Source organism: Mobula birostris, chromosome 2 (assembly GCF_030028105.1).
Source record: "Mobula birostris isolate sMobBir1 chromosome 2, sMobBir1.hap1, whole genome shotgun sequence".
Taxonomy (NCBI): Eukaryota; Metazoa; Chordata; class Chondrichthyes; order Myliobatiformes; family Myliobatidae; genus Mobula; species Mobula birostris.
In genome coordinates this window covers 79,189,457-79,205,646 of record NC_092371.1, presented here as the reverse complement: position 1 = coordinate 79,205,646, position 16,190 = coordinate 79,189,457, and the positions used below count along the sequence as shown (strand labels likewise).

The 16,190-nt window shown below is 42.4% G+C and overlaps 1 protein-coding gene across 1 annotated transcript in view; it reads left to right on the top strand.

Moving 5' to 3' along the window:
* The window catches only part of LOC140210649 (deoxynucleoside triphosphate triphosphohydrolase SAMHD1-like), a 70,033-nt gene that overhangs the window by 7,079 nt on the left and 46,764 nt on the right, over nt 1-16,190 (top strand). Inside the window, exon 3 of the mRNA XM_072279799.1 lies at nt 1,967-2,036. Within this exon, the coding sequence (XP_072135900.1) occupies nt 1,967-2,036 (70 nt within the window). The remainder of the gene's footprint in view (nt 1-1,966; nt 2,037-16,190) is intronic.

Sequence of the window (16,190 nt, the reverse complement as noted above, 5' to 3'; positions counted from 1 at the left end):
CAGCCTAATTGGCCTATAATTTCCTTTTTTTTTGTCTTTCTCCCTTCTTGAAAAGTGGAGTGACATTTGTAATTTTCCAGTCCTCCAGAACTATGTCAGAATCCATTGGTTCTTGAAAGGTCATTACTAATGCCACTTCTTTGTCCATTTTCCTAATCTGCCTTAGTCCTGCTTCCTCAACACCACCTGCCCCTCCACCTATCTACGTATCATCCGGATGTCTATGATGTCATCCATCTCTCTTGAAGTACAATGGTTTTTTTACAAACTTGGGCTAAAGGTATAGAGACCCTGTGATGCTCAGTCATCAAGATCTCCCTCTCGGCCTCACCGCTGTCGTCCAAAGGAAAGCAAAGCAATATGTCTTGCACCAGCTTGGCTGCAGGAGTTGCCGGAAGGATGTTCAGTGACGTACATCTGCCTTAGAGGCTCCACTCCGAATTTTCTGTCTGGGTTTACTCCCGTAGCCTTTGTCTCTCCCAAGGCTGCCCACAAGGCAGTGGGGCTATTTACCCAGAGCTGGGGAACTGGTTCAAGAGCAGCAGGGTGTGTCCACACACCGGTGGGCCTGCGTGTTACGTGTGCAGGGGCCAGACCTCCTCCCTGTCCTCTGTAGTTCAGCTTGAGTTCAAAAGGAGTTCAGTTTACATGTGTAACCAGCCAGGAGGCACTACATGAGCCTGCTGTTGGAGAGACTATGTACTGGCAGGGAGAGCCTTAAGCATTCACCTCTGCTTTTCACGAGACTGCTAACAATGGAGGAAGCTGAAAGTCAGAGCGACAAGCACTACGCACTACACTACCACGTTAGACGCATCACAACAACCATTTCTCTGAATACTTCTCCATCAAAGCCATCAATTTTGTCATCTAAATCATTGACATATAACGTCAAAAAAGAAGTTCTCCTTACACCGACCACTGAGGAACACCACTAGTCACCATCAACCAAACAGAAAAGGCCACCTTTATTCACACTCATTGTCTCCTGCCACTGTCAGTTCTGCTCAGTGATGCTAGTTTCCTGCCATTTGTGGTTCCCAACAGCTGCCCCAAACCCCGCTCTGTGTTTTTCGTTGTCTTGTTCACCAAATTGTCGATGCTCAACATCCCAGAACTCTGTGTGATGAAGAACGCATTTTTCTGATCTCTGACTATTAATTTTAACATGAGATCCTGTAGCTGCTAGAAATCCAGAGTAGAACACAAAAAAAGCCAGAGGACCCCAGCAGTTTGGATGAGACCCTGATGAAGGGTTTTGGCCCAAAATGTCGACTCTATTACTTTCCATAGATGCTACCTAACCTGTTGAGTTCCTTAGACTGTTAATTTTCAGTCCGGCATTCACAGACACCATTGCTGTGGAGTTTGTGCAATCTCCACAACTTCCCATAACACCAGTAATCAGGATCAAACCTGGGTTATCGGGGCTGTGAGACAGTGCTCTACGAGCTTGCCACCCTGCAGCTATTCCAGATAGATATTGTATGGAGTTTACTTCACTGTGTTTGTTACCGAGCAGTATATAGATAGTTTGTTAGTTAAACCAACTACCCAATACTGGAGCATAGACTGCCAGCAACAGCGGACTAGAGTCCTCTGTTCTGAGCCAGCTGAGAGGTGGTCCTAGATGACAGAAGGTCGATTGGCCCTGTGGCTTCCACAGACTTTCTACAGAACAACCTCATATGACATCAAGTCGAAGATCCTTCCTCGCCCAGGAATGATATCCTTGGAGTTTTTGTTGGTATTGCTGTAGCTCTGTGTTTTTATGGGATGGGATGATTAGCCCCATGTCCAATCCTCCTCCTTTTGCAGCTGGGCTTGGGACCATTCAGAGAGGAGCTACTATATGGATGGCTGGGAATTAATATTGGATGTAGTGTGGACATATTTTGCTGTGTATCAAAGTTCCCTCATTACCCTGGAGATGACTGTTGTGATTGCTGTTCTATTTTCCATCTAGAGACCAGGGAAATCGAATAAATCTTTTCAGGTGCATCAATGACCTCTTGCAGTGGTGTTTTGAGACAAAGGTAAGATAATATCCCTGCCAGGGGCATGAAAGCGTCACTGGGCTTCTGTTAATTATCACTCTGGTTCAGTCACAGTGTTGAGATTTGAAGCAGGTTAGAAGCTGGCTGAAGTTAATGGATGCCTAGAGACGAATAAGGGACAAATAAACCGCATGATCCAGTGAGAAGTAACTGTCAGCTGAACCAGGGACTCACTACTCCACAGAGGGAATACAGTGTGGGTAGGTGACTTGAATGGGGCCTTCGTAAATGAAAGGACTGAACGGAGAAGACATTTCCATTGGTGAGGGAAAGTGTCACACAAGGTTATGCAAATCACAATAGTGTGGAATGTGGAGCCTGTCCCTCCCTGGTGTGGTGGGGGGAGGTGCATGAAACACATAACAGATAAAACCAAAGGCAAGGTAAGTCAAAGTAAAAATTTATTATGAAAGTACACATATGTTACCATATCATACTTCTTGATTGAAACAATACAGGCCCTTTGGCCCACCAAGCTGTGCCGAACATGTCCTTACCTTAGAAATTACTTCGGGTTAACTATAGCCCTCTATTTTTCTGAGCTCCATGTACCTATCCAGGAGTCTCTTAAAAGACCATATCATATATCGGGCCATTGATAGGATGCAGAACTGGGCTGAGAAAGTGGCAGATGGAGTTCAACCCAGATAAGTGTGAAGTGGTTAATTTTGGTAGGTCAAATATGACGGCAGAATATAGTATTAATGGTAAAACCCTTGGCAGTGTGGAGGATCAGAGGGATCTTGGGGTTCGAGTCCATAGGACACTCAAAGCTGCTGCGCAGGTTGACTCTGTGGTTAAGAAGGCATATGTTGCATTGGCCTCCATCAGTCACAGGATTGAGTTTAGGAGCCAAGAGGTAATGTTGCAGCTATATAGGACCCTGGTCAGACCCCAGTTGGAGTACTCTGCTCAATTTTGATCGCCTCAATATAGGAAGGATGTGGAGACCATAGAAAGGGTGCAGAGGAGATTTACAAGGATATTGCCTGGAATTGGGAGCATGTCTTACGAGAATAGGTTGAGTGAACTCGGCCTTTTCTCCTTGGAGTGACGGAGGATGAGACGTGACCTGATAGAGGTGTATCAGATGATGAGAGACATTGATCGTGTGCATAGTCAGAGGCTGAAATGGCTCGCACGAGAGGACACAGTTTTAAGGTGCTTGGAAGTAGGTAATGAGGAGATGTCAGGGGTAAGGTTTTTACGCAGAGTGGTAAGTGCATGGAATGGGCTGCCGGCGATGGTGGTGGAGACAGATACGATAGGGTCTTTTTAGAGACTTCTGGACAGGTACATGGAGCTTAGAAAAATAGAGGACTATGGGTAAGCCTAGGTAGTTCGAAGGTAGGGACATGTTCAGCACAGTTTTGTGGGCCGAAGGGCCTGTATTGTGCTGTTGGTTTTCTATGTTTCTATGTATCCACCACCACCACCGTCGCCTGTAGCCCACTCACCACTCTTTTCTTTTCTTCTTGACTAGATTTACAACAGTCTTTGTACACCACGGTTCCTGTACCCTACCATCCTTTCCCTGTCTCAGTGAAATGTACCTATGCAGAACTCCACGCAAATATCCCCTGAACACTTGCCACATTTTTTCCATACATTTCCCTGAGAACATCTGTTCCCAATTTATGCTTCCAAGTTCCTGCCCGATAGCCTCATATTTCCCCTTACTCCAATTAAACACTTTCTAACTTGTCTGTTCCTATCCCCCTCCAATGCTATGGTAAAGGAGATAGAATTGTGATCACTATCTGCAAAATGCTCTCCCACTGAGAGACCTGACACTTGACCAGTTTCATTTCCCAATACCAGATCAAGTACAGCCTCTCCTCTTGTAGGCTTATCTACACATTGTGTCAGGAGGACATCCTGAACACACCTAACAAACTCCACCCCATCTAAACCCCTTGCTTTAGTGAGATGCCAAGTGATATTTGGGAAGTCAAAATCTCCCAGCACGACAACCCTGTTATTATTACACTTTTCCAGAATCTGTCTCCCTATCTGCTCCTCGGTGTCCCCATTACTATTGGGTGGTCTATAAAAAACTCCCAGTAGAGTTATTCACCCCTTCCTATTCCTAACTTCCACCCATAGAGACTCCATAGACAATCCCTCCATGACTTCCTCCTTTTCTGCAGCCGTGACACTATCTCTGATCAACAGTGCCACGCCCCCACCTCTTTGGCCTCCCTCCCTGTCCTTTCTGAAACATCTAAAGCCTGGCACACAAACTAACCGTTCCTGCCCCTGAGCCATCCAAGTTTCTGTAATGGCCACAACATCATAGCTCCAAGTACTGATCCACGCTTTAAGCTCATCTGCTTTGTTCATAATACTCCTTGCATTAAAATAGACACATCTCATACCATCGGTCTGAGCGCATCCCTTCGCTATCACCTGCCTATCCTCCCTCTCTCACTGTCTCCAAACTTTCTCTATTTATGAGCCAACCGCCTCTTCCTCCATCTCTTCCGTTTGGTTCCCACCCCCCAGTAATTCATTTTATTGCAGGAATTTATAGGAAAATAAATAAATACAATAGAATTAATGAAAAAACATCCATGAACCAAACCTCACAAACAACCACTGTCTATATGATATAGGAGCCGAATTAATGGACACTCTCTTTCTGAGACACCGCTCCCTAAAGATGTCCTGGGTACTTTGTAGGGTAGCCCAAGATGGAGCTGACTAGATTTACAACCATCTGCAGCTTCTTTCGGTCCTGTGCAGTAGCCCCTCCATACCAGACAGTGATGCAGCCTGTCAGAGTGCTCTGCACAGTATAACTATAGAAGTTTTTGAGTGTATTTGTTGACGTCAAATCTCCTAATAACTCCTAATAAAGTATAGCCGCTGTCCTGCCTTCTATATAACTACATCGATATGTTGGGACAAAGTTTGATCCTCAGAGATCTTGACACTCAGGTACTTGAAGCTACTCACTCTCTCCACTTCTGATCCCACTATGAGGATTGGTATGTGCTCCTTTGTCTTACGCCTCCTGAAATCCACAATCAGCTCTATCGTCTTACTGACATTGAGTGCCAGGTTGTTGCTGCGACACCATTCGACTAGTTGGCATAGCTCATTCATGTACACCCTCTCGTCACCACCTGAGATTCGACCAACAATGGTTGTATCATCAGCAAATTTATAGATGGTATTTGAGCTATGCCTAGACACACAGTCGTGTGTATATAGAGAGTAGAGCAGTGGGCTAAGCACACATCCCTGAGGTGCGTCAGTGCTGATCGTCAGCAAGGAGGAGATGTTATCACCAATCTGCACAGACTGTGGTCTTCCAGTTAGGAAGCCGAAGATCCAATTGCAGTGGGAGGTACAGAGGCCCAGGTTCTGCAACTTCTCAATCAGGATTGTGGGAATGATGGTATTAAATGCTGAGCTATAGTCGATGAACAGCATCCTGACGTAGGTGTTTGTGTTGTCTAGCTGGTCAAAAGCCACGTGGAGAGATCTTGAGATTGCATCTGCTGTTGAGCTATTATAGTGATAGGCAAATTGCAATGGGTCCAGGTCCTTGCTGAGGCAGGAGTTCAGTCTAGTCACAACCAATCTCTCAAAGCATTTCATCACTGTCGATGTGAGTGCTACCAGGTGATAGTCATTAAGGCAGCCCACATTATTCTTCATGAGCACTGGTATGATTGTTGCCTTTTTGAAGCAAGTGAGAATGTCTGCCCGTAGCAGGGAGAGGCTCAGTTGCAGTCAGTGGGATGAGTTGCAATGTAAAAGTCTGACAAGATCGAAACTGGTGAATACAGGACTGGAAGTGTTATATTTGATGTGCGCGGTATACGGAATACAGTAGATGAACTTGCAGCGCAGTTACAGATTGGCATGTATGATGATGGAGGCATCTCTGAATCATGGCTGAAAGAAGATCACAGCTGGGAGCTTAACATCCAAGGATACACATTGTATCGAATGGACAAGCAGGATGGCAGGAGGGGTTGGAAAGGCTCTGTTAGTAAAAAATGAAATCAAATCATTAGAAAGAGATGACATAGGGTCAGGGGGTGGAGAATCATTGTGAGTAGAACAAAGGAACTGCAAGGATAAAAGACCCCGATGAGATTTATTTACAGAGAGATTTATTCACAGATCCCCCAACCCATAGTAAGCATGTGATCTACAAATTCCAATGGGAAATAGAAACTACATGCCAAAAGGGCAATATTACAATAGTCATGGGGATTTCAATATGAGCATAGATTGCAAAAATCAGGTGGGTGTTGAATCCGAAGAGGGGGAATTTCTAGAATGCCTATGAGATGTTATTTTAGAGCAGCTTGTGGTTGAGCCGACTAGGGGATCAGATATTTTGGATTGGGTGTTGTGCAATGAACTGGAAAAGAACCCTTAGGACAAGTGATCATAATATGATGGAATTCACCCTGACGTTACAGTGCAGTAAAGGGAACTACAGAGGCACCAGAGAGGAGTTAGCTAAAACTGATTGGAAAAGAACACTGGCAGGGATGATGGCAAAGCAGCAATGGTTGGAATTTCTGGAAGCAATTCAGAAGGCATAAGATATATACATCCCAAAGAGGAAGAAGTATTCTGAAGGCAGGATGACACAACTGTAGTGAACAAAAGAAGTCAAAGCCAACATAAAAGCCAAAGTGAAGGCATATAATAGAGCAAACATTAGTGGGAAGTTAGAGGATTGGAAAGCTTTTAAAAACAAACAGGCAACTAAAAAGTCATTAAGAAAGAAAAGATGGAATACAAATGTAAGCTAGTCAGTAATATTAAAGGGAAAATCAAAAGTTTCTTCAGATACGTAAAGTGTAAAAGAGAAGCAGGAGTGGATATCGGACCTGTGGAAAATGATGTTGGAGAAGTAGTAATGGGGACAAGAAATGGCAGGCAATCTGAATAAGTATTTTGCATTAGTCTTCATTGTGAAAAACATTAGCAGTATGGTGGAAGTTCCAGAGTGTCAGGGGTCATGAAGTGTGTGAAGTTACCATTACTAGTGAGAAGTTTCTAGAGAATTGAAAGGTCTGAAGGTACATAGATCATGTGGACCAGATGGTGTACACAGTGGGGTTCTGAAAGAGGTTGCTAAAGAGTTTGTGAAGGCATTGGTAGTGATTTTTCAAGAACCATTAGGTTCAGGTATGATTCTGGAAGACTGAAACATTGCAAACGTCACTCCACTCTTCAAGAAGGGTGAAAGGAAGAAGAAAGGAAATTATAGGCCAGTTAGTCTAACCTCAGTGGTTGGGAAGATGTTGGATTCAATTGTTAAGGATGAGATCTCAGGGTAACTGGAGGCACATGATACAATAAGTCATAGTTGGCATGGTTTCCTCAAGGGGAAATCTTGCCTGACAAATCTGTTGGAATTCTTTGAAGAAATAACAAGCAAGATAGACAAAAGAGAATCAGTTGATGTTGTATACTTGGATTTTCAGAAGGCCTTTGACAAGCTGCCACCCATGAGGCTGCTTAACAAGGGTCCATGGTATTTTAGGAAGGATACCAGCATGAACAACACAGTGGCTGTTTGACAGGAGGCAAAGAGTGGAAATAAAGCGAGTCTTTTCTAGTTAGCTGCCAGAGACTAGTGTTGTTTCACAGGGGTCTGTGCTGGAACCATTGCTTTTTATGTTATATGTCAATGACTTGGATGATAGAATTGATGGCTTTGTGGTAAAGTTTGCAGATGATTTGAAGATAGGTGGAGGGCCAAGTAGTTTTGAGGAAGTAGAGAGACTATAGAAGGGCTTGGACAGATTAAGAGAACTGGCTAAGAAGTGGCATACGGAATATATTGTCGGTAAGTGCATGGTCTTGCACATTGGTAGAAGAAAGTAAAGGGTTGACTATTTTCTAAATGAAGAAAAATACAAAGAATTAAGGTACAAGGGGACTTGGAAGTCCTTGTGCAGGATTCCAAAAGGTTAATTTGCAGGTTGAGTCTGTGGTGAGGAAGGAAAATGTGAAGTTCGCATTCATTTCAAAAGGACTAGAATATAAAAGCAAGGATGTTATGTTCAGGCTTTATAAAGCACTGGTGAGGCCTCATCTGGAGTATTGTGAGCTGTTTGGGCCCTTTTTTTTAGAAAGGATGTGCTGACATTGGAGTGGGTTCAAAGGAGATTCACAAAAATGATTCTAGGATTGAATGTCTTGTCATAGGTGAGTATCTGATGGCATTGGGCCTCCACTCACTAGAGTTTACAAGAATGAAGGGTGATCTAACTGAAACCCATTGAAAGGCCAATGGCTTCAATTAATTGAAAGGTTGAAAGGTGAGAGAGTCTAGGACCAGAAGATACTGCCTGAGAATAGACAGGCATCCTTTTAGAATGGATATGAGGAGGGATTTCTTTAGCCAGAGAGTGGCAAGTCTATGGAATTCTTTGCCACAAAATGCTGTGGAAACTGCCTTTATGGATAGTTCAGGCAAAGGTTGATAGATTATTGATTAGTCAGGGCATGAAGGGTTACAGGAGAAGGCAGTTGATTGGGGCTGAGAGGGAAATGGATCAGCCATGATGAAATGGGGGAGCAGACTCGATGGGCCAAATGGCCTAAATCTGCTCCTAAATCTTATGCTCTTAAGTGGGGAAGGAATTGTTGGTGATGGTCAGGGCTGTATTCATCACTTTCTGTAGACATCTCCATTTCTGGGCATTGGTGTTTCCATGTCAGTCCATGATGTAACCAGGTAGAATACTCTCCACTGTGCATCTATAGAAGTTTGTCATAATTTGAGATGACATGCCAAACCTAGCTCAAGTTTATTGTTATTCAACCATATACATGAATTCCACCAAATAAATCAACATTCCTCTGGACCAATGTGCACAACACAGTATATGCTACCTTAATTTGTTGTGTGTGACTTATATTACTACAAGTAAACTGACAAACAGTACAACACAAATCAAAGTAAACTATGTAATCTGCATATTCAATGAAACCTGGGTGGTGGCGGGGAGTTGTGTAGTGTCAGGGCCTGGGGAAAGAAGCTGTTTCCTAACCTAACAGTCCTTGACCTAGTGCTATGGTACCTCCTGCCTGATGGTAGGGGGCCAAAGAGATTGTTGGAGTGATGGGAAGGATCATTGACAATGCAAAGGCCCTGAGCATGCAGTGCTCCAAATAAACTTCTCCGCAAACTTCTCAGAAAGTAGAGGCACTATTGTGCCACCTTTCTGATGGTACTTACATGCATGTCCCTAGGCAGGTCCTCTGATATGACAATGCCATGCAATTTATAGCTACTGATCCTCTCCACCTCAGATCCTCTGATGAGGACTTGCTCATGGATCTCCAGCTGTGATAAGGCACTGCCACCTATGATAATTACTTCTATGGTTTTAGTGACTTTCGGTCAGATGTTTTTGTTATGGCACTACAAGACCATGAGACATTGGAGCAGAATTAGGCCATTCAGCCCATCAAGTCTGCTCCACCATTCCATCATGACTGATGCTGGATTCCACTCAACCCCATACACCTGCCTATTCACCATATTCTTTTATGCACTGACTGATAAAGAAACAATCAACTTCCGCCTTAAATATTTAGAACAGTACAGCACACACAGCACATTACAGGCCCTTCGGCCCACAATGTTGTGCCGACCCTCAAACCCTGCCTCCCATATAACCCCCAACCTTAGATTCCTCCATATACCTGTCTAGTAGTTTCTTAAACTTCACGTGTGTATCTGCCTCCACCACTGACTCAGGCAGTGCATTCCACGCACCAACCACTCTCTGAGTAAAAAACCTTCCTCTAATATCCCCCTTGAACGTCCCACCCCTTACCTTAAAGCCACGTCCTCTTGTATTCAGCAGTGGTGCCCTGGGGAAGAGGCGCTGGCTATCCACTCTATCTATTCCTCTTATTATTTGTCTCTATCATGTCTCCTCTCATCCTCCTTCTCTCCAAAGACTAAAGCCCTAGCTCCCTTAATCTCTAATCATAATCCATACTCTCTAAATCAGGTAGCATCCTGGTAAATCTCCTCTGTATCCTTTCCAATGCTTCCACATCCTTCCTATAGTGAGGCAACCAGAACTGGACACAATACTCCAAGTGTGGCCTAACCAGAGTTTTATAGAGCTGCATCATTACATCGCGACTCTTAAACTCTATCCCTCAATTTATGAAAGCTAACACCCCATAAACTTTCTTAACTACCCTATCTACCTGTGAGGCAACTTTCAGGGATCTGTGGACATGTACCCCCAGATCGCTCTGCTCCTCCACACTACCAAGTATCCTGCCATTTACTTTGTACCCTGCTTTGGAGTTTGTCCTTCCAAAGTGTACCACCTCACACTTCTCCAGGTTGAACTCCATCTGCCACTTCTCAGCTCACTTCTGCATCCTATCAATGTCTCTCTGCAATCTTCGACAATCCTCTACACTATCTACAACACCACCAACCTTTGTGTCATCTGCAAACTTGCCAGCCCACCCTTCTACCCCCACATTCAGGTTGTTAATAAAAATCATGAAAAGTAGAGGTCCCAGAACAGATCCTTGTAGGACACCACTAGTCACAATCCTCCAATCTGAAAGTACTCCCTCCACCAAGACCCTCTGCCTTCTGCAGGCCAGCCAATTTTGAATCCACCTGGCCAAACTTCCCAGGATCCCATGCCTTCTGACTTTCTGAATAAGCCTACTATGTGGAACCTTGTCAAATGCCTTACTAAAATCCATATAGATCACATCCACTACACTACCCTCATCTATATGCCTGGTCACTTCCTCAAAGAACTCTATCAGGCTTGTGAGACATGATCTGCCCTTCACAAAGCCATGCTGACTGTCCCTGATCAGACCATGATTCTCTAAATGCCCATAGATCCTATCGCTAAGAATCTTTTCCAACAGCTTTCCCACCACAGGTGTAAGGTTCACTGGTCTATAATTACCCGGACTATCCCTACTACCTTTTTTGAACAAGGGGACAACATTTGCCTCCCTCCAGTCCTCCGGTACCATTCCCGTGGACAATGAGGACATAAAGAGCCTAGCTAGAGGCTCAGCGATCTCTTCCCTCACCTCGTGGAGCAGCCTGGGGAATATTCCGTCAGGACCCGGGGACATATCTATCCTAATGTATTTTAACAACTCCGACACCTCCTCTCCCTTAATATCAACATGCTCCAGAACATCGACCTCACTCATATTGCCCTCACCATCATCAAGTTCCCTCTCATTGGTGAATACCAAAGAGAAGTATTCATTGAGGACCTCGTTCACTTCCACAGCCTCCAGGCACATCTTCCCACCTTTATCTCTAAACGGTCCTACCTTCACTCCCGTCATCCTTTTGTTCGTCACATAATTGAAGAATGCCTTGGGGTTTTCCTTTACCCTACTCGCCAAGGCCTTCTCATGCCCCCTTCTTGCTCTTCTCAGCCTGTTCTTAAGCTCCTTTCTTGCTTCCCTATATTCCTCAATAGACCCATCTGATCCTTGCTTCCTAAACCTCATGTATGCTGCCTTCTTCCACCTGACTAGATTTTCCACCTCACTTGTCACCCATGGTTCCTTCACCCTACCGTTCTTTATCTTTTTCACCGGGACAAATTTATCCCTAACATCCTGCAAGAGATCTCTAAACATCGACCACATGTCCATAGTATGTTTCTCTCCAAAAACATCATCCCAATTCACACCCGCAAGTTCTAGCCTTACAGCCTCATAATTTGCCCTTCCCCAATTGAAAATTTTTCTGTCCTCTCTGATTCTATCCTTCTCCATGATAATGCTAAAGGCCAGGAAGTGGTGGTCACTGTCCCCCAGATGCTCACCCACTGAGAGATCTGTGACCTGACCCGGTTCATTACCTGGTACTAGATCTAGTATGGCATTCCCCCTGGTCGGCCTGTCCACATACTGTGACAGGAATCTGTCCTGGACACACTTAACAAACTCTGCCCCATCTAAACCCTTGGAACTAATCAGGTGCTAATCTATATCAGGGAAGTTAAAGTCACCCATGATAACAACCCTGTTATTTTTGCACCTTTCCAAAATCTGCCTCCCAATCTGCTCCTCGGTATCTCTGGGGCTACCAAGGGGCCTATAGAATATTCCCAATACAGTAACTGCTCCCTTCCTGTTCCTGACTTCCACCCAAACTGACTCAAAAGAGGATCCTGCTACATTACCCACCCTTTCTGTAGCTGTAATAGTATCCCTGACCAGTAATGACACCCCTCCATATGTATGGACTTGGACTCCACTGCAGTCTCTAGCAGAGTATTCCACAGATTTACTACTCTCTAGCTAAATAAATTCCTCCCTACCTCTGGTCTAAAGTGTTGCCCCTCAGTTTTGAGGCTGTGCCCTCTAGTTCTGGACATCTTCACTAGAGGAAACATCCTCTCCACATCCACCTGATCTAGTCCTTTCAACATTAGGTCGGTTTCAATGAGATTCCCAAACGTTCTTCTGAATTCCAGTGAGTACAGGCCGAAGATGCCAAATGCTCCTCATATGTAAGCCCCTTCATTCCTGGAATCATCCTTGTGAACCTTCTCAGGGTGCTTTCCAATGATAACACATCCTTTCTAAGATATGGGGCCCAAAACAGTGGACAGTACTCCAAGTGTGGCTTGACTAGTGTCTTATAAAGTCTCAACATTATCTCCTTGCTTTTATATTCTATTCCACTTGAAATAAATGCCAACATTGCATATGTCTTCTTTACCACAGACTCAACTTATAGATGATCCTTCTGAGTGTCTTACACGAGGAATAAGTCCCTCTGCACCTTTGATGTTGGAACATTCTCCCCATTTTATCAAAATGCAATACCATACATTTCCCAACACAGTTTCCATCTGCCACTTTTATGCCCATTCTTCCAATTTGTCCTGCTGCAATTACATTGTTTCCTCAACACTACCTAGCCCTCCGCGTATCTTCTTACCATCAGCAAACTTTGCCACAAAGCCATCAATTCCATTATCTAAATCATTGACAAACAATGTGAAAAGCAGCGGTTTCAATACTGACACCTGATGAACATCAGTAGCCACTAGCAGCCAACCAGAGAAGTCCCCTTTTATTCCCAGTCACTGCCTCCTGCCTGTCAGCCATTCCGCTATCTATGCCAGTATCTTTCCTGTAACGCCATAGGATATTATACTGTCAAGCAGTCTCATGTGAAGAACCTTATCAAATACCTTCTGAAAATCCAAATAAACAACATTCCCTGCCTCTCCTTTGTCCACCCTGCTTGTTACTTCCTCGATGATCTCTAACAGATTTGTTAGGAAATATATCCCTTTACAGAAACCATGCTGACTTTGACTTATTCTATCATTAGTCTCCAAGCACCTCAAAATCTCATCCTTAATAACAGACTCCAACACTTTCCCAACCTCTGAGGTTAAACTAATTGGTCTATAATTTCCTTTCTTTCGCCTTCCTCCCTTCTTGAAAAGTGAAGTGATATTTGCAATCTTCCAGTTCAACCTGGACTATTCCAGATTCAAGAGATTCTTAGAAGATCATGACAATGCATCCATTATCTCTTCAGTAACCTCTCTCAGGACTCCAAGATGTATCCCATCTGGCCCAGGTGACTTATCCACCTTAAGACCTTTTAGTTTGCCTGGCACTTTTCCTTTGTAATGGCAATAGCACTCACTCCTACTCCTCTGGCACACTGCTAGTGTCTTTCACAGTGAAGACATGCAAAGTACCCATTAAGTTCATCTGCCATTTTTTGTCCCCCGTTACTACCTCACCACCATCATTTTCCGGTGGTCCGAAATCAACTCTCATCTCCCTTTTACTCTTTATATAACGGAAAAAACTTTTGGTACCCTGCTTTTATTATTGGCCAGTCTACCTTCATATTTCATCTTTTCCCTTCCTGTAGCTTTTTTAGTCCCTTTTGTTGGATTTTTAAAAGCTTCCCAATCATCCAACTTCCCACTCACTTTTGCTACATTATATGCTCTTTCCTTGGCTTTTATGTAGTCCCTAACTTCCTTTATCAGCCACGGTTGCTTACCCATGCCACCAGAGAACTTCTTTCTTTCTTTTTCAATCTTTTTATTAATTTCAAAATATAGAAACAAAACATAGCAATAATACAGATAATGTGAGATGTATTGTTACATTTAAAAAAAGAGTAATTGCAAAACCAAATAGTGGAAATTACCAAAACTCCCATACATGTAGAACTGATCACGGATAATATAAAGCAAAAAAAAGGAAAAAGACAAAAAAAAGAAAAAAAAAACCCATCCCAAAAGAAAAAAAAACTAAACTAAACTAAAAGACTTGGGCAAAACTAACAACTTAAAAATGGAAAAGAAGAAAACCTCAGCGTTGACGCCTCCACTCCCCTCCAACAACAATACAGAGAAATAAAACCAGTTTGGAAATGATCAAATTACATCAAATGAAAATGCTGAATAAATGGCCTCCAAATTTTTTCAAACTTAATAGAAGGGTCATAAACTGCACTTCCAATTTTCTCCAAATTCAGACACACCATAGTTTGTGAAAACCAATGAAATACTGTAGGAGGGTTGATCTCTTTCCAATTCAACAAGATGGACCTTCTAGCTATTAAAGTAAGAAATGCAATCATCCTTCGTGATGAAGAGGTTAAGTTATTTGAGTCTATCATTGGTAGTCCAAAGATAGCAGTAATTGGATGAGGTTGTAAGTCTAGATTTAGGACCGTTGAAATAATATCAAAAATATCTTTCCAATATTTCTCCAACAAGGGACATGACCAAAACATGTGAGTTAAAGAAGCAATCTCAGACTGGCATCTGTCACATATTGGATTAATATAAGAGTAATAATGAGATAGTTTATCTTTGGACATATGAGCCCTGTGAACTACTTTAAACTGTATCAACCTATGCTTAGCACATACAGAGGATGAATTCACCAACTGAAGAATTTTTTCCCATTTTTCAGTCGGTATATTAATCTCAAGTTCTCTTTCCCAGTCAGCTTTAATTTTATTAGAGGCATCAGGACATAAATTCATAATTATATTATATACAATTGCTATTACACCTTTCTGAGAAAGATTTAAGTCTAAGATTTTTTCCAAAGTGTCCATTGGATATGGGTGTGGAAAATTAGGAGAGACAGTAATTAAAAAGTTTCTAATCTGTAAATATCTAAAAAAGTGAGATCTGGGTAAGTTATATTTATTAGAAAGTTGATCAAAAAACATAAAACAGTTATCCAAAAATAAATCGCGAAAAGATATTATACCTTTGGTTTTCCAATCAGAGTAAGCTTGATCCATCATGGAAGGTTGAAAAAGAAAATTTGATATAATGGGACTTGCTAGAATGAATTGATTAAACCCAAAAAATCTTCGGAATTGAAACCATATACGTAAAGTATGTTTAACTATTGGGTTATTCATTTGTTTATATGATTTAAAAGAAGTAAAAGGAAGTAAAGTTCCTAAAACCGAACCCAAGGAAAACCCTTGTAATGAATTAGATTCAAGATTTACCCAATGAGGGTTTAAAGATGCATCCAAATCTTGTAGCCAAAATTTTAAATATCGAATATTAATTGCCCAATAATAGAATCTAAAATTTGGGAGGGCAAGTCCCCTCTCCTTCTTGGATTTCTGTAAATATCTTTTACCTAACCTAGGATTTTTATTCTGCCAAATATATGAGGAAATTTTTGAATCCACGTTATCAAAAAAAGATTTTGGGATAAAAATTGGAACCGATTGAAATATATACAAAAACTTAGGCAAAATGATCATCTTAATAGCGTTAATCCGACCAATCAAAGACAAAGAGATTGGGGACCATTTGGTAAATAAAAGTTTAATCTGATCAATTAAAGGTAAAAAATTAGCGTTAAATAAATCTTTATATTTTTTGGTAATTGTTATCCCTAAGTATATAAATGAATCAGTAACCAATTTAAATGATAAACGTCCATAAATAGGTACATGCTTATTTAAAGGGAATAATTCACTCTTACTAAGATTCAATTTGTAACCAGAAAAGTTACTAAATTGAGCTAACAGATCTAAGATAGCAGGAATTGACTTCTCCGGGTTAGAGATATATAACAACAAATCATCTGCATGTAATGATAGTT